At 39.3% G+C, this 18,808-nt stretch overlaps 1 protein-coding gene across 9 annotated transcripts in view; it reads left to right on the forward strand.

The window, feature by feature from the left end:
* CREB5 (cAMP responsive element binding protein 5) overlaps positions 1–5,845 on the forward strand; it is a 329,430-nt gene extending 323,585 nt beyond the window's left edge. For 8 of the 9 annotated variants that reach the window (XM_042471161.1, XM_042471160.1, XM_042471163.1 and 5 more), the window contains one exon: positions 950–5,845. In XM_042471161.1, coding sequence (XP_042327095.1) covers positions 950–1,113 — 164 coding nt within the window. In that variant the 3' untranslated portion in view covers positions 1,114–5,845. The remainder of the gene's footprint in view (positions 1–949) is intronic. The other variant, XM_042471165.1, reaches the window with a different exon arrangement.
* Positions 5,846–18,808: the final 12,963 nt, after the last annotated feature.

An 18,808-nucleotide genomic window follows, 5' to 3' on the forward strand; every position in this document is an offset into this window, starting at 1 on the left:
AGTAGAACTTGGAAAAGTTACTTTTTTGGACCACAACTCCCAAAATCCAGCATGGCTACAGTGACTGGAGAATGGTGGAAGATGCAGTCCAAAAAAGGTAAAATTTCCAAGCTCAGGCTCCAAATCAAGGGTACCTTTGATACCAAAACTAGGTTTCCTGCTTTAGTAAGGCTGAAAGGTTTTCAGCCATACCTCAGAGCAGGAAAACTCTAGATAAGATTTTCTCCTTCTCCAGCTGATGTTCTCCTTACTTCTGAGGAGGGGGGATCTCTTATAATCTTCAAAGATTATTCATAGAATCATAGAGTTGGAAGAGACCTCAAGGACCATCAAATCCAACTCCTTGCCATGCAGGAATCCTCTGAGGATGGATTGTGCAGCATTTTCATCAAAGCCAACACTTCCATATTCCCATGCACCATTTGGGGCTAGCACAGCCTTCTTTTCTCACTTTGACATCACCTGTTAAAGTAAAAGGAGAAGCCTAGACTGGAGAGGCGGTGTATCCTCAGTATTCTGTTGGTACACCTCTGACTTCATAACACATACAACCAAAGGAGGAGGTGATACTCAAATACATGCAAATAGCACTGTGCTGATTTTGCACTACAGTGTTACTGTATTAAAGCTATAACCATAAGACTCCCTCCCAGTGTCTCATATATCTTATATTTTGTGATTGAAATAAATTTTTATCAATCTTCCCTGATTAAAGCTTGCCAAGTAAAAACCATGATAGGTCACCATAAGCTGGAAACGACAGGAAGGCACACAAAAAACATTTAACATTTAGATTCTAGATTTCCTGAAGTTAGATTTGTGTGTATGTATTATTTACATTTTGGGGCCTGTTGAACAGTATAGTGCTCATCAGAAAAGAAGATTGGGAGATGTGTTTCTTCCTACCAGTATAGACATGAGCCTTTCTTTCTGTTTGTTTTCTTTTCAGGTCCAGAAAGCAGTCCACCTGCTAGTCCTGTCCCACCCTGCTCCCAGCAACAAGTCATCCAACATAACACCATTACGACTTCCTCAACTGTCAGTGACGTCGTAGGAAGCTCAACCCTCAGTCAGCTTGCAAGTCACAGAACAGATCTGAATCCAATCCTTTAAAACCCATTAGTGAGGAACTGCAATGGGGAAAAAAGTGATAGATCAGATTCCCTCTCTGTTCAAAGCAGTGTTGCTCTTTCAAAGATATCTCAGAACTAAGAGACTCTTCAGCCCCTAGAAAGACTATGAGCTCCATTTTTATAGTTATTAAAATGTCTTTTATACTTAGTAATAATAAAGGGAGTTATGCAATGACTATGCTATCAGCTTGGGAGATACTTTGGTGCTTTTTCCAGTTTCCTGGTACCAGCTGTTTGTTTGTTTTGTTTGTTTGTTTGTTTGTTTGAACCAAAATCTTCCTGTACATAGTCATCTTCTTTCTTATTTTTGCCGGCTGAACCAAGAGAAACATATACTGCTGAAATGAGGCATAAGAAATATTAAACAGCCATACACAAGCAACTAAGCATACTTGGGCTATAAATACATGGAAGAAGTGTGGTAGACATCATAATACGTACGTTTGTCATGTAAAAGCACCAAGGCCTCCAATACATTTATAGCCTTATGTACCAGTTTTGAAAAATGTGTCCATGTTCTACATACCTATTATCAGGGCGGGGTGGGGGTAATGGTAGGATGCCCCATTGGGCCTCCTCTCCATCTCTACCCCCTTTATCTAAGCCGTTTATATTCTGAAATTTTGTGTTTGTAAAATTTCACTTGGAATTGAATATGTTGTGACATAGACTTTAAATTCTTGAAAATTTTCTCTCTCATTCTCTATGTCTGTCTCTGATATTTTGGTGAAAAGCGGGCTTCCTTACCCAACATAACCATAACCAATAAGAAAAACATTTGTAAACATTTCAGATATTAATGCTTCAGGTGATAGAAACATTGTGCCTGCATGGTCATCTGCCACTCTCTAAGAGAGCCTGACAAAGTTACCTTTTGAAATAGAACTCCCAGATACTCCCATGTTAGCTAAAGAATTATGGGAATTGTAGTCCAACAGTTAGTTTTTTCCAGATCTGTTCTCTAAATGTTATTGTATCCACAAACCCTTCACTTGCCTACCACCATGATGCCCCTGTATAAATGGAACATTAATTTAAAGTTGCAACATGCATACTTTTAATAGTGCATCTTTTTTGAACTGGAGTTTTCTGTCTCTTTCAAACGTGATCCAATCTCCTCCCTCTTTCCCTTTGCACTGCATATTTGTCTCTTTCCCCTAAAATATCTTGACTGTCCTTCATATAAAAACTTTCACTCCTAATTTCCGGCTGCTTGCACAATTTCCCTTAACATTCAACACTAATGTTGAAGGAAAGCCTTCAGGCTCACCAGCCATTTGCCCAGAAACAGCTGGCTTGGCCACTGTTTTCAATAGCCACATTCACAGCTGTGCTGGATTTTTACTTTTTCCCCCTAAAAAAAGAGAGACATAAAAGTTTCTTTTAAAAAATTGCACACTTTTTATGATCCTGAGTTAGTGTTTTTCATAAATAGTAAAAGTTAAAAGCAGTTTAACCACAGGTGAAGCCTGCTGTAAGCCAAGAGGGTTAGGGGGAGTGAGATTTTTGCTGTAAAAAACCCTCAGTGGCAGAGGATAAGGTCAAATCTCATTATGTCAGCACTGCAGTATTTTTCTTTTGCACTGCCAGTCATTGAAGAGGAAAATATATGCCTAGATCTAGAGAACCGGGACCTCAAGAGAGGTCCCTCCATTGTATTCAGTACAACAGCTGATTCTTCCTAATGTCACACTCCAGTACTTTTACTATTCTACTCCAGTAGCATGTGGATGAAAGAATCATGTGGATAGAGCAGTGGTCCCCAAACTGTTCCCTTTAAGAGAGTTTTAGCTCCCAGAATCCCAGACTATTGTCCAACATGGCCAAGGCTTCTGGAAGCTGAAGTCCAAAATCTCTTAAAGGTCACAGTTTTGAGGACCACTGGGGTAGATCCAGTGGCACAGAGCGTAAAGTAACACCCACAGGCGTAAGAAGTAATTATTGCTGAGGACAACTAGCGAATGTGGCCTCAGACAGTCCTCATCCTGCTTCTGGGTTTTACATTGGCCACTATTTCAGAAGATGTGCACACAGCCCTTACTCCCTCCAGATCGATTCCCATGCACTGCCCTTTGTCTAGCTGAAAAATACAGAGAATTTGTCTTTCTTTGAAGACTTTAGAACCAGAATTTCACATTTTAAATAGATCACAGTTTACCACTACCACAGCTCCCATGCACTTTGTAACATTAATAATTATCCTTAATTAATCCTGCATCCTTGCCATTTTCAGTAGTGGATAGAAATTATTAATTGTCATGAACTACCTTCACATTTAAAAATTACATACAACCAAGCCTCAACAGGTGTCAGACCAGCATACACACATACTCACACACACAAGTTTCCCTAAAACTAAGGATATATTTTCAGCATAAATATAAAACTAATTTAGAGCCAGGCTTCATTACTCTGGGAACTGAAGAACCTGTGTTTCAGGCAGATTCATACACAACAGAAAACCATGGTTTTCTATTATATGCAAGTCTTACATTTGTGTATTCCCACTTTCCCTTTATTTGCACTAGACAATAGAATTCAAACATTTCAGCTTCAGTTTAAAACTAATCGCAGTTCATCATAAATTCAGGGTTGACTTAAACCAAAGGTGGAGAAAGTATAGTCCACAGGTTCCAGGCAGCCAACTGCAGGTTATTTTCTAGGGCTCCCAGAACAGCCCCGTCAAAAAACCCCACAATTTCATCCTCAAATACCCCCATAGCCTCTTTTGTTACATTTAGGAAGCACCTTTTTTCAACAGGTAGTAACCATTTAGATTTACTTCCAGGTCCCTTCCTGTTGGAAAAAGGGCCCTCTCAAATCTAAAATGATCAAGGAGGGGATATAATGTGACAAAATCCCTGCATGCTATCTAGGGGAAATTTGGGGAGCATTCAGGAGCAAATAATTATATATCTCTCTCTCACAGAAGTTGAGTGCAGCGGGGGTGCAGCTTTCCAGTTTCCCCAGTCAGGAGCACAATGTGGCCACCTATCCCCTGAGAGTTGCCCAACCCTGGTTCAAAATGTTGTTAAGTTCAAGCCAAGAGCAAACTGATTACAAATTTTGGCTTCTCGTCAAATTGTAGTTCAGATAAAACAGTACCCTGATTTCAGGCTTGATAAGGAACTGTGGCTTGTTGAAAATCAAAAACAAATATATACCTTGAATGCATGACCTCTGGAGGACCCCAGAGGTCCCATCGGATGCCAATAGGGGCATAGCTAGACACTTCTCTTCCCCCTACACTGTGAGGCACTAAATGGCCATGGAGGATCTCAAAGGCAAGAAGTGAATCCTGCAGATAGGAAGCAGAGACAGAGGAGAACATTATGCTTCATCTTCCCATATGTTGGACATAATGAGATTACTGCTAACAACAGCTAACTATACTCAGGAGCATCAAAATACAAACTCATGCAGGAACATGTCACTGATCACATGTCAGGAGAGCAGTACATTTGCTCTGTGTTTTAGTTTAAATGTTCAAATTATACAAGGTACTAAGCCTATTTGGAAGGTAGCATCCTGCTCATTTATATCAGAGCCACCAACCATCACTGAGACACTCCTCTTTTGCTTTATGCTCATACTTTGTGTTCTTATTGGATGTGGAATAGATAGTAAGGAGTAACTCTTAGCTTCCAAATTCAAAAATTTCTAGTCTTTCCCTCTTGTTCTTAAAAGGGAACTTTCCCCTCGCATTCACAGTCCTGCATGATATTCACATGAGGAAGAGCTAAAAGGCCACTCTCCATTAAAAACAACAACAGCAACAATAACAACTATACATTAACTTGACATTAACATTTACAGAATAAGCTGCAAGCAGTTAACATTGGGATGCAACTATTGACTTTGGCTATTTATGTCTCACTGTACAAAACTGGACTTTATGTTTGTTTTTTTCTAAAATTCCATGCACTTCCGATTGCAATCAATATATATATATATATATCCCCAAGGGCTACACTGCAATGCAAAATGCCTGTTTTATTATGTGTGTTTTTCTGCATATATGGGGCAGATAAATAGTGTACACCCTTTTTCATTTTAACAACGGTGAACGTTTATGGCATGCTTACCCACGTCATTTAAGTACAAATGTACAGCCCCTTATTATCATGGAAAATGAATGGCGGTCATCAAAGTTGTCCTTTGTCATCGCTTTAACTAAGCTAACTCTTATTTTCACTAACAAGCGAACTACAACTGTTAGAAGACCTTCTTTGGAGGGAATTTATATTTTTAACACAAAAAAAATTGTGTGTGTGTTCACGTGTGCGTGTGTTCATGTGAGTGTGGGTTTTATAAAGAAAAGCCTTTTAGTTAGACTCTGCTTTTTAGCCAACAATACTTTTTTCTACAAAAAAAAAAAAAAAGGAAAAAAAGTATATAATGGATTTATGGAAATTCATGAGGACCAAAGTGAAATTTAAAACAAAACAGGAATTAATGTAGGTGTTCACATAGAATTTTATAAAGTATTTATTACTAAATGTTATTTTTAACATTCCATTTAGGCAGCATTCTTATATAGAATCTGTTTGTATTTTTCTTAGTTATACTGGAGTTAATCTACCCAGCAATGGGCTGCTGTACAACTTTATTTGTGAGCTTTAACCTCACGTAAGTGTCACTGAAACAAAAACAGAAGTTGGCAGTTGTATGTCTGGGTGGATTGCCCCATAGTTTTGCAATGCACAACTCTCAATGTATGTATATGTAAATATAAATATATATATATATATATTAAAATATATATATATAAATATAGATAGATAGATTTTCGTAGATCTCAAGCAAGAGTAATCTATCCTAGATGGAATCCTTGCTGAGGCCTACTTTCTGGAAATATCCAGAACTCAGTATTTTCTTTAAAGCAGCATCTGCTTTATGTAAAAACAACAACAAAAATGTGCAAGCATACAGTTACGTCATTTTTGTTGAAGATGTGCATAGGCCTGCTAAAGGGAAATAACCCATATAACTGGAACTGTCTTTATTAATACGCTCCTTACAAGCAACTCCAATGGAATCCTGCTCAATGCTTCTTTTCTAATATCATGTAGTGAGTTGCACTAAAACTGCCCTATCAGTTCTTCTTGGGTCCCGTACTACTTACCAGTAGCTTAAAAACCTTTGAAGCTGCATTACGTATCCTGTAAAATTATCTGACGTGGGGCTGGGGTGGCGGGGAAGGGAAGTAAAAGTTTTAATTTGTGCAAGTGTTAAAACAGTGCCTAGAGAACCGACACCATTGAAACCAATTAGCATCTTACTGCATTTCAATTATTTATTTGAAAATTGCACTTTAGCAGTCTCTCTCGCCTTCCCTTCCTTTCTAAAATGTCAGCCAGTGATGTCATTAGATGGTTAACTGGTGGCACAGCTACCCTTATCTCTTGCACCAGTTCCAAAGGAGAACTGCTCAGAGAAGGGGAAGAGGGAAAATAACCAGTCAAGAGTATGAGTCAGACCACATACTTTCTTTACCTATTCCCTTTATGGTTTTTATCCTAAGATACAACTTCTTTAAAAGAGAGAGAGAGAGAGAGAGCACCCTTCCCTACCTAATTCTGGAAAATGAAGCTTACAATTCTCTGATAAAGATCTCCAGGGCTGTCCCCGGGGTATGATTCCAAGGGTTCTGTGTCTGGAAAACCAGATTAAATCTATCATGCATATATGGATCAGATATCTTTGCAGGGGTAAAGCTATGGAGGACAAAATAATGGCATTATCTGCTTTCTCACCCCCATGAAATTTTCATTCAGTCCCCAAATTTCTAGCACAGAAGAAAGTGAGACATTGAAAATATTTTACATTTGCTTTCTTTTCATCCCCTTAGTAACTATGCCTGCCACTTCTCTTTGGGTGCCTAAACTGTATTTCCTAATGTTCAGCTGAAGTTTTAAGTTACTGCAATACTAGAAATTTGGGGATTCAAATAATTTTACTGGGGGCAGTTTGCACCCACACCATCTGTAGCCAAACCCTTGAGAGCATATTGTCTCTTTTTTATTCAATTTTATTTAAAATAGTTTCTAGGCATTCATTTTTAATTCCAGGCCCATTTCTCTCTGCATCCCAGACATACTTATCTCAGAGTAAATCTGCACGGAAGCCAGTTGGGCTTCTAATTATGCATGCAAAGGATTTAATAACCCGTTGCCTTGTGAATTACTGGGAGACAGCATCCGTTGTTTTTTTAAAAACTGGGTCTCATAAGGACAGTCATATTTAATGCAATAAAATGTGAGATTTTTAAAAAGTCCTGTCTGATGGAAGAGTTTTTAAAACCATGTGTTTTACTGTTTGCTCATGCTCTTGTGACATCAGTGAGCAAAGCAGTGGTGGCAACATTTGGGATTCTTGTTTTCTATTCTGAGGGCTTCTTCACCCGACCACTCATCCCCTGAGCAATACCTGTGGCCATTCTGACAAGTGTGATCAGGAGCAATACACCTGTGTGAGTAAGGCTGGATCCAATATTAGTTGTATGTAAAGCAGACACATTGAAATCAGTGGGACTTGAATTTCTTGAAGACTTGCTCATCCCACTGATTTGAGTAGTTTACTGAGTCTGAATTCAACCCAGGGACCTCTATAATTCACATTACAGAATTATAGTGCTTTTTAGAATTCTCAGCCAGAGTGCACTAGTTCCTCACCAAACTACAAACCCCACGTTTCCATATAATGGAACCATGGCAGTTGAAGTGGAGTAATAGTACTATAGTTGTGCGATGTGAATGGGTCCCTAAGCTGGGGAACATGTGGCCTCCCTTCAACCCTCATCTTTGCTGTGCAGAGTTAAACTCATGGGAGTTGCAATCCAGTATCTGGAGGGCTTCATGTTCCCCACCCCAGCATTGACATTTCATGTCACACGTATTAATATTTGTATTATGTGAAAACTCCTCCTGACATTGTCCTGTCTCTGTAAACTATTTACAGGGTGGAGGGAGAAGGTATAAATCCAAAATGTTAGTTTTGCTCTGTGAAACAAACTCTCCTGAGTAGAAATCTGATCTCTTTCCATGTTTTCTTTGGATAACAACTGAACATTATGCTCAATTCTGTTTACAAAAAAAAAAGTCATATAATATGTGAAATACACCATTTTGTGGACTCTTGTTTTATTAAACAAACATTTCACATGATTTTTCATAATGCAGCTCTCTTTGAGAGCATTCTGTTGCAACCTCTGTGTCAATTGGTTGTTCCCTAATGTTGCTTCTCAAGTTGACAAGGCTGCAGGTTATTTCTGTGTAGTTGTAAAGTATATATATGAGGGAGAACCTAAAGAGGGATGAGAGGTGAAAAATTCCTTTCTGATGGTCTCTGAAAATAATTTTTAAACGTGATACCAGCAAAAATAAAGGCTTCTTCTGGATTCTTGTGATAACACTGTGCTTCTCAACACTGAATCAATAGCTTTGAACGATGTTCTTTTTGCTCTTTTTTCCATCCAACACCTTATTTCACAAACCAAAAATGTCGGCTTTACAGGTATTGATTTCTTTAAAATGAAAAAAAAAGGATAGAAATCAGAAAAATTACTTTTTGGAATATAGATCTCCAGAATCCCAAACTGTTGGATTCTGGGAGGTTAGATTACCCTCCACCACAAAAAGGGGGAAAAACCCTTTCCTGGCTCTGCTAAAGAGGACAATGAAAAGGAAGGGAGAATTTGCAGAATCCCTTTGTCAAATTAATCTGTTTTCCACTGTGGGAACTGTATTCAAAGCAAGCTTCTCACCAGAGCTGTCAGAAGGTGAAGGGACTTCTTTATATTTGGGCTATTTAAACCATCCTTAATCTGGTTGTCGACCTATCAAAGGCAACTCAATGGGAGTAAAGATGTCAAGATTGCATGCAATATAATTGTTTCCTGGTTTTGGGGAGGAGGGGGGACTTGTTTTATTTTTGCATCATCGCCATCCAATCCTACCTCTCCAAATTATTCCATTTTAAACTCTAGCTAATAAATGCAAGTTGGTTCTATAGAATATTATTACTCAACTCTATTGTGGGTTTTTTTTAAAGGAACACTTAGCACTGGGAAGAGTAAACACTATGGAATTTTACTGGGGGATTAAGGATGTTGGCTAAGGATGTTTGAATTGTATGCAAAGGTTTTGAGTTTGTTCTGTTCTGTTAAAAAAATACACCAACAACTACCTCCCTGCCAGGGAGGAGAACGACAAAATTGGTACATACCTGTAAATATGTGCTGCCGCTGTTGCTTTTAATATGTTTAATTTTATGTTATGCTTCTTTTTGTTGCATTGTGAACACATTTGTTACTCATGGACAATGAGCTCATTTAGATTGTACAACTCAGCCCGACTTCTACATCTCTTTCTAACATGGAGAGATTTTGTGCATTTGTACAAATGTTAATAATATCACTGCAATTCCAGTATAATAAAGCACTCAAACGCAATTATACATCTTCAGTTTCTGCTTTTGTTTGTTCATTTGTTTAAATTGAGAAAGAAGACGGTCTCAATCAGAATCTTTATTATTACGGTCCTAGACCAGCAGAAAGAAGACACAAAATGTAGACTTGGTTGGCTTAAATCCTAGCTATTCAGTTTATAGCATCATCCATTCATTCTGTTGTTACAAAAAACTACAGCTAATTCCACTGCCTTATATCACTTGCTCTCTCCCTCCTTTTAAACAATTGATTGGTGATTATTATTGCTGCTGGTTTTCTGGCTTGTAATACAGTGCAGCCTCATTTGGACTGTCTGTGTACTATGTTGATACCTCTTGAAGGAGATCTCTCTGATTTTGCCAGTTCTGTCCTCTGAAATATTGCCTCCATCACCAAGTATTTGTTGGCAGTCCCCCATCCTAGTACTAAGCAGGGCTGACCGTGCTTAGCTTCTAAGATCAGAACGGGACTTCATTAGGAAAGGATTGGAATGTAGACTACAGTCAAGAAATAAGAAGACTAGTAATGGGAAGGGCAGCCATGAAAGAGCTAGACAAGACCCTAATGAGCAAAAACATACAACTGAGCACTAAAGCTAGAATTATCCAAGTCATTGTATTCCCCATCACCATGTACAGATGCAAAAGATAGAGAGTAAAGTAAGCAGACTTTTAAAAAAAATCAAATGATCCACCAGCATGCATCCATCACATTCAAATCTCAAGATATGCTTAGTATACCACAGACAGCCAAAAAGACAAAGAAATGGGTCCTTTAGCATACCAAGCCTGAAATCTCCTTGGAAGCCAAGATGATCAAATTGAGGCTGGCATAATTTGGCTACATAATGAGAAGGCAGAGATCACTAGAAAAGACAATAATGCTAGGAAAGGTAGAGGGTAGAAGGAGGGGAAGACTGTATGCCAGATGGTTGGACTCAATCAGAAAGGTCATGGGCATGAATTTTATAGGACCTGAGCAGAGCAGTGGAGGACAGGTGATCTTGGCATTGGACTGGATACCCAATGGGTTGAATATAGCCTTAGGCGTATGTAAATGGGCCAGTGGAAGGAGACTTTCCCATAACTTCTCTCCTATACCTGCCCCTCCAGCCCCTGAAAATGTTATACAGAAAGGTCAGGGTGCTCTCCTGAATCTAGTATTCTTTGGTGCAGGGAAAGTTGTATTCCTGATAATAAGGATGAGTATTAAAATTTCCATCCATCCATGCATTCATATAGGTTCTGTAGTGGACCAAATTAAAGTTATATTGAGTCCAGTATTCTCTTCACATTGGTCAAGTAGTGCCATTTACTTTTTCCTGCTCCACTTGACAACTAGCTCTCCAGAAGCAGATTAAAATATGATGCTGAAACAGGTTTATACAGCTTAAACAGCTTCATGACTGCAAGACTTCAACAGGAGACGCTTGACCTGTTGCTGCAACAGCATATCAAAAAATGTTGTTTTTTAAGCCTCTTGCACAACTATTAAAGACAGACTAGCTGGTGAGGGGATAACCTTTGCTTGAACAAATGCTTTGCATGAAATCAGTGGTATGATTGAAGATCCTTAGAATAAGATCGTTTTCACTAAACATACTACTTTAAATGAGAAAATGTATGGCAAGTGCATTTAATTCCACAAGGGAAAGCAGCACAAATACTTACTTAAAAGTCAAGGAAGATATTGAAGGAGAACCCAGCAGGCCAACAAAGAAACAGCTGTTGAAATCACCTAGTCACTAGTGGGATGTTGCAGAACATTTATCAAAAAACAAACAAACCTAAAACCTGTTATTGGGCCCATTTGTTAAGCCCCTTCTTCTCTTCTCAGGGGGTAGTGAAAAATGTATTTTTAACAGACTGACAAGGCAGCAAGTTACACAGGTTACATGTCCAAAGCTATTGTTTTTTTCCTGCAGCGTACTGCAGGCCATCTCTTCTCTAGCCTAATCTCTCGTCCCCAGTGCAATACAATGCCTTGTTATGAAAACGACCCTTTAAAGATGATAAAATATTTAAGACATGTGTTCTGATAGTGTTATGTAAGCAAATACCAAGAGAAGTCTGACCATTAGTGAACCTGATCAGCCCAATCTCCAAGGATTTGCTTGGAGCATAATCAAGATAGGCCCTAGATATAGGCCAACTGAGAAGCTGCCTGATATTCAGAAAAGAGCACGCAAAAATAATCAGCCAGGGATGTCCGGCATTTATCTCCCTGGCATCCTGCTGGAAAATGAGGCATCCCTAAAGGAAAAAAAGAATTGCAGTCAGCACTTTGCAGGCAGTGGTAATCAGTCAGGGGGAAAATGCTTGACATAACTGCTGAGTATGTCAAGAGAAGGCTGAGACAAAGCATGTAAAAGCAAGAGACTGGTCACTTTAAAGCAGGAGAATCAGAAATAAAGAGGCTGAGGCAATGGAGGGGGAAAGTTTTTTCTGAAGTAAAAACATCTGAAGCTTAACTACAGAAATGCCTAAGAGTCTCAGACTTCTGCGACTCATAGTTCAAAAAAGTAACTTTTCTAAGTGCTTCAGAGGTCATAGAAAGCCCATATATGTACAGAAGATATGTAGAAGGCCCATATGCTGGCACATAAGCAATTAACTGCTTCAATAAAAATCAAACCAAAGCAAACCACAACACAATCAAGAAACATCAGCAAGTCAACAGTAATAAAGTGTTGCCTTCACAATCATAGTAATAATTAAACTAGAGTCTAAAAAGAAAAGCAGATAAGATGCTGAATGGGTCTTTCTAAGAAAGGCTATTCCAGAGAAAAAGTCAGGGCCAGCCCCAGCCTTGCTGAACTAGATCATGCTTTCCTCCTTAACCAACTACAGAGCTGAACAATGTTGGCCATTGAGTCTTAACTCCAACACTGGGGATGAGATAGTGTTCTCCATTGCAATGAAACCAGCATGCTAGCTTAGGGGGAACAGTGCAGCTCCATTTGGACTTTTTACATCCAATTTTGTATGCTCTTCTATCCCTTAACTTCAGACACCTAAAGTGGCTTCTCTCTGTTTAATGGCAAGGCCAGCCCTGGATGGAGGGAGAGGAGAGAATGAACCTATAAAAGGCAGTCTCTCCTGTAATCATTTGCCTTATCTGAAACATTTTTGAAATCTAATCTAAATGAACAGGATGCTTTGTACAGTAAAAGGCAACCTTTCTGTTGCCTTTTACTATCTTAGGCCTTTAGGACATAAAGAGACAGGTGCCAGCATCCTGTAAGCGACTTACACAAGGGTAAAATCCACTGACCAAAGTCCCCAACCCAGTCACTGTCCCTTCCCCCATAGCCTTTCACTGCTAGACAGCAGGAAGGATAAGAGGAATGCCTGACTATGGAGCTTACAGATGGGCAGAAAGGGATGGTGAGACTTTCTGCCCTGGATAGGTATCGCAGCAACTGCATGCCGCAGCACTGATCCAGCCTCCATAGAGCACAAAAAGGAGCCAGAAAAAAATGGCTCCTTTTTGTGCCCTCAAAGGGGTGCCACAGCCGCTGCCAAAGGAGCGGCATCATGGCATGCACCATCTGAACAGATGCACGCCAAGATGGTGCCCAGGCAGCGTGGTGAGAACTGTAAAGGTCCTATGTCACCATATCTTGATGGAGAGTGATGGTGATGACATCAACCACCAAAACCTCCAGAGGACCCCAGTGGATCTTAGAAGATGAATCACTTCTGCTTCTGGCTATAGGGACATAAATACTTTTCTCGTTCCTGTTCCTCACTCCCATTACTAACCACTGAATTGCTATGGATGAGGGTACTAGAGCAGAGAAACAATGCATACTGGGCTGATGAAAGGTGATCTGTAATGTAGTTCTGCTGGTGAAGCGTATACACTACATTCAGAGGTGTAAAATCTTGACCAGGGTGACAGTAACAATCATACCACCTAACTGCTTTCAATTACTCCTGAATACTTTCAACCAGAGATAGCAGAGTGTGCAGCTGGGAGCTTCTTCTCCATATGCTGTATTGCTAAGGCCTTCACCTCAAATGACCTAAGATACTACCACACCCTTTCATGATGTCATTATTAGCACTCAGTTGTGCAAGTGGCATTTAGAGGTAGAAAAGAAATGTGAACTCAACAATTTTACGAATGTATCCATTTCCAAGTCTGCAACAATATTAATGAAAGCATGTACAATTCTGTCAGTTTTCTATCACTGGGGAGAAACCACAAACATCAGAATATTTATTGTTCTTGAAGTTATATGCCAGTAAATGTGCTAAAATGCTTGCTGCAACAAAAATGTGTATATTTGGAAAACATAGAGAAATATGCTTTTTTGTCAATGAGGAAAATGTGTTTCACTCCATGCACCCCAGTGGGACACTATTCTCCCAGAGGCATGTTTTCTGGCAGAATCTGCATGGAACTAGGCCTAAAATGTAGACATTTTTGTAGCATTGTCACCTGAATAGTAATAAATAATTATGCCAGATTTCAGACACTTACTGTGCATAATTTCTATTTTTCATTTTAAAAAAAAGCAAAGAGAATAAATATGTTTCCACAAATCTATGAAGCTTTTTTGTTGCAGCATACTGGCACACACACATAAGCTTCCGAATTGGGGGAAAATGGCTGCTGAAGCGACTTACAGGGCCCGAATTCAGCCCTGGAGGCAACAGGAAGCCGTTTGGACAGAAAAGGACTTGCAATAAAATCAGCCTAACTTCCTAATTTGAGCCAAATTTGGAAGCGTAAGTCGGGCACTGGAGGCAGTGCGATAATCTTCTATGTTATGTTAAGTATCAATCCAAGATGCACAGAGTATGCGTTTAGGCACATATGAGCTCTAACAAATAAGGAAACACACATTCTCTTCAAGGCAGTGCGCTACCCTGAGATGCCTCCCTTTTCCATAGAGGAGGAGCCAGGCCCTGAGATCTTGGAATCTGCCATAGAGAAATGCCCATATACAGTTCTCACAATATTTTGTATGTTTGGTGGGAGTGAGCTGGTTGGAGGTTAGCAGGGGGTTTAATGAGAAGTAGAGAAACTAGGACTGAAGAACAAAACAGGAAGGGGAGAAGCTATTATTTATGCATGTATGTTAAAGGATGCATATATGTGTTCAATTCTGTGTGTGTTTGGGGGGCTGTGGTACAGTAGCTAGTTAGTTAAGAGCTGGTCCAGAAAAAAGGAAGGACAGGGTAATTCTGAAAGTATGTTTGTTTTTTCTGTGTGTTTTCAGTGTGGAGACAGGCTCATCCTGACCACCAGAGTCATCATTATGAAGAAGCCACCCCCTCCATGAACATTGTTGTTTGATGATGCCTGTGATTTTTCATCAACTTTCCAAATGAATCCCTCAAAACCTATAAAAAGTTGACCACCTCTGTCTTTGTGTTAAAAATGCTGCTCCTCTTTGAAACACATCTCTCGTGTTTCAAAATAAAGTATATGAAAGCCTGTCTTCCACCATGTTTTAGGTGGCATCATGTTGGTGCTCAGCTAGAATTACAAAAGCTCAACACTAAAAATGACAGCCCATATTGTACATTGCCTGCTTACTTATGAATGCATAACTAAGGTCTCCTGGCCCAACCTAAACGTAGTGATATGCATCTGTTTCTTATCCATTAATATGCTGGCCACTGGTTTGGGTTAGCTGTCTTTTAGAAAGCTTTCTAATTGAAAATCCTAAGCACACAACATGGACTCGGTGTAACATTTAAATCCATCGTTGATCTCAGTCTCTGTATGATGAATTCAGCTCTTTCCAGAACTTGAATCATTTTCATAGGCACAGCCGCAACCCTAATAAAGATATACTCACCCAGGGGCTGTTCAAACTTCACATGGATCACAAATTCAAGTATCCAGTTATTTTTTTTTCTCCTGCATTCTATATTTGGCAGCAGAGTAGTGTTTACTTTCAAACTCACAAAGAGGCTTGATTTCTCTGAACTATACCTTTCTGCACTTCATAACTCACTCCTTCAAGCCCTGCTGCGTACCTCCATGTCCCGTTATCACCCTGGGAATTTTTTCCCTTGGATTACTTTAAAGAAATCTCTTTGGTGTTGCCTCATGTGCCATACCCACGACTAGCCCAATCGTAAGGATTGTTTATGTGGAATATTTTCCTGCACTATGGAAAACATCACCTGCTTTTGGTAGCTGATTTCTGGTCTGCATACATAAACATTACAAGGAGTTTCACACACTGTGACTTACTAATGGAAAGTCTAGTGAGCAAAGTGTGTGCGTGTGCGTGTGTGTGTTTTAAAAACTAACAACTCACAATAAATTCTGTATTTCTTACTGTAGAATTCCCATTAAATATATTAATTACAAAAACATTTAATGAAGCAAATTAAAAAGAAACATTATGTATAGGGCACTGTTAAAAACTGGTATTTAGCTCTATGTACTCTTGTATATTTTAATAGAGGTCCTTACCTTTGGGTAAAAATCTCATAAACTATAACCTAATGGGCTGTGGGACTTATGGTTGATTCACACTACAATTAGCCCTTTACTAGAAAGCAACTTGTATACCTAGATTTTTTTAAGAGTGTGTGTGTGTGCGTGCGTGCCGCTATGTATTCAGTTTGCCATTCTTACCCAAACATATTAAATATCCCTGCAACAGTCTCAATATACCATGCTGATTATATCAGTTTTGGAAAGCTTAATGTTTCATTTACCATAGATTTCCTATATAAAATATGTAGAATATTAAGCTTAAAAAACTGAATACAAAACACATGCTATTTTACTACATCCATCGTCACATATTGGACATTACAGAAAAAAATGGTTTCAGAGAGATTTTACACTGAAGATTAAAATTAATAGTAAAATGCAATTAAAAACTAAATCCAAAACCAATTGTTGTCATTCTTAAATTTAACTATGGGATTATGGCCACATACTTTTACTCTTTATTTTATATCAATACGTTTTTTTCCAATGATTAATATTCCCTTCTTTATATTTAACTATAGAGCCAACATGGTGGTGTAATCTGAGCATAGGACTAGGACTCTAGAGATCAGGGTTCGATTCTGCACTTGACGGAAACCTGCTGGGTGACCTTGGGCAAATCACACCCACTCAGCCCAAGATAACCCTCTGATAGGTTCACCTTAGGGTCACCATAAATTGGAAATGAACTGAAGGCATACAACAACAACAAATTCTTCATAAGATGAAAAACAAAAGTGTTTTTTTCCCTCTGAGTATTCTTAATATAATATTTTCTATGGAAGTAGTAAATCTTTCTGGAAGAAAAGCAGGCTGGAATTCTTGTCCATGATGACTGATACTGGAGAGCACAGTTCAGAATGCACAGCTACAACTGACTAAAAGAAAGATTTTCTGTAATTCAATCCTAAAAATGTTTACTTAGGACTTGAGTAGAGCTTATTACATAATAACTGGATTTGCCTGTTTAATTTTGAGCAGATCCACTGAAGACTTTTTTTAGACTCTAAACACTATCATGGGAACCCACCATCATGAGATGTTTCAGAAGACAAAACAAGCTCATTCTAAAGAGTGCACACAATTGTGCTAGAGATAACGGTGTAGTCATAACTACCTGTTTTTGAAAGGGAAAAAAGGGCTTTCATAAATCTCTTAATGAGCATAAACAGAGGAATCAGTATCTATAGTTTTTTGTGGGTTTTCTGGGCTATGTGGCCATTTTCTAGAAGAGTTTATTCCTGGCATTTCACCGGCATCTGTGGCTGGCATCTTCAGAGAATGCTGACCTGGAAGAGAGTGGATGGATTATATATATACTGTGTGATCCTGGGTGAGGATAAGTGATTCCCCTGTTAATCTGTGTATTGTTTCGTAGTGATGGCAGGGCCTAGGTGGGCGGTATGCAAAAAGATTAGTGGGTCTGCTAATTGGTGATCATTGGCCCCATACAGACAGGCCAAAATAAAGCTGCTTCGGGTCACTTTGGAGGTATGCTGTTTCAATGATGCATGTGTCCTAAGAGTCCGGAAGCTGTGCCAAAGCTGTGCTCTAGTCCTTAGGACTGGATCATTGCTTTGATGCAGCTTCCGGAGTCTTAGTATGCATGAATCATTGAAACAACATACCTCCAAAGTGACCTGAAGCAGCTTTATTTTGGCCTGTCTGTATGGGGCCATTGTCTGCTGGGAAAGCCTCTGACCCTGAGTGGTTTCTCATTTGCATTTGCTGAGTCCTGGTTCTGGTGTTCTTCAGGATTGGTAACCAAACTTTATTTACTTTAAGAGTTTCTTCTTTCCTGTTGAAGTTGTCCAAGTGTTTGTGGATTTCAATGGCATTTGGACAACTTCAACAGGAAACAAGAAATACACACACACACACACACACACACACACAGTATCTCTTCCAGGTCAGCATTATCTGAAGATGCTAGTCACAGATGCCGGCGAAACATCAGGAATAAACTCTTCTAAAACATGGCCACATAGCCCAAAAAACCACAAAAACTATGGATGCCAGCCATGAAAGCCTTTGACTTCATGTCAAATCTTTGGAGTTTATCACAAGGGAGGAATTTCTCTTAATTTTGAATGAAAAGAAAGTGGGGCCAGAAAGTATTCACGTGAATTGGCTAGTTCAGCGAATTTACATAAATTCAAATTGTGTTCAAACTGACTCCCCATTGCCCAAAAATAGCTTGCCATTGCCCAAAACTGTGTGTGGTAGTCTATCATGCAATAACATGAAACCTCATGATTGCATTCGGACTGACTTCCCATTGCCCGAAATTGTGCGTGGTAGGTTATCACACAATAACGTGAAACCCCATGATTGCATTCGGTTTGCCTTTGGATTACACTCCCAATTTCCCTTGTCTGATAAACTCCAGTATCTTCTTGCAGGTATCCATGGGAGCCTATGTCCTCTAGGATATCCATTAGCAGCTGATCACACAGGGTGACGGCAACATCAAACCTGGGCAGAAGCCACATAAATAGGTACACAGCTGTCTGGGCAATGCTCATTTTCAAAAGGATCATATATTAAATATGCATAAAATTATGGTGGGGTGAGGTCCTTTATAATATAGTGAAGGTCAAGGCAGAATCACTGCCATCTCTGATGAATCATTAAAGCAATCATAACTGTTTTTCGGAAACAACTTTTTCTTCATCAAGCCCAGCAACTGACCTTCCATCTCTCCTGGGATGTATACTGCCATTGCCTATGTGACACTGCTGTATTTACTGTTGTTACT

This window comes from Sceloporus undulatus, chromosome 6 (assembly GCF_019175285.1).
Source record: "Sceloporus undulatus isolate JIND9_A2432 ecotype Alabama chromosome 6, SceUnd_v1.1, whole genome shotgun sequence".
Classification (NCBI taxonomy): domain Eukaryota; kingdom Metazoa; phylum Chordata; class Lepidosauria; order Squamata; family Phrynosomatidae; genus Sceloporus; species Sceloporus undulatus.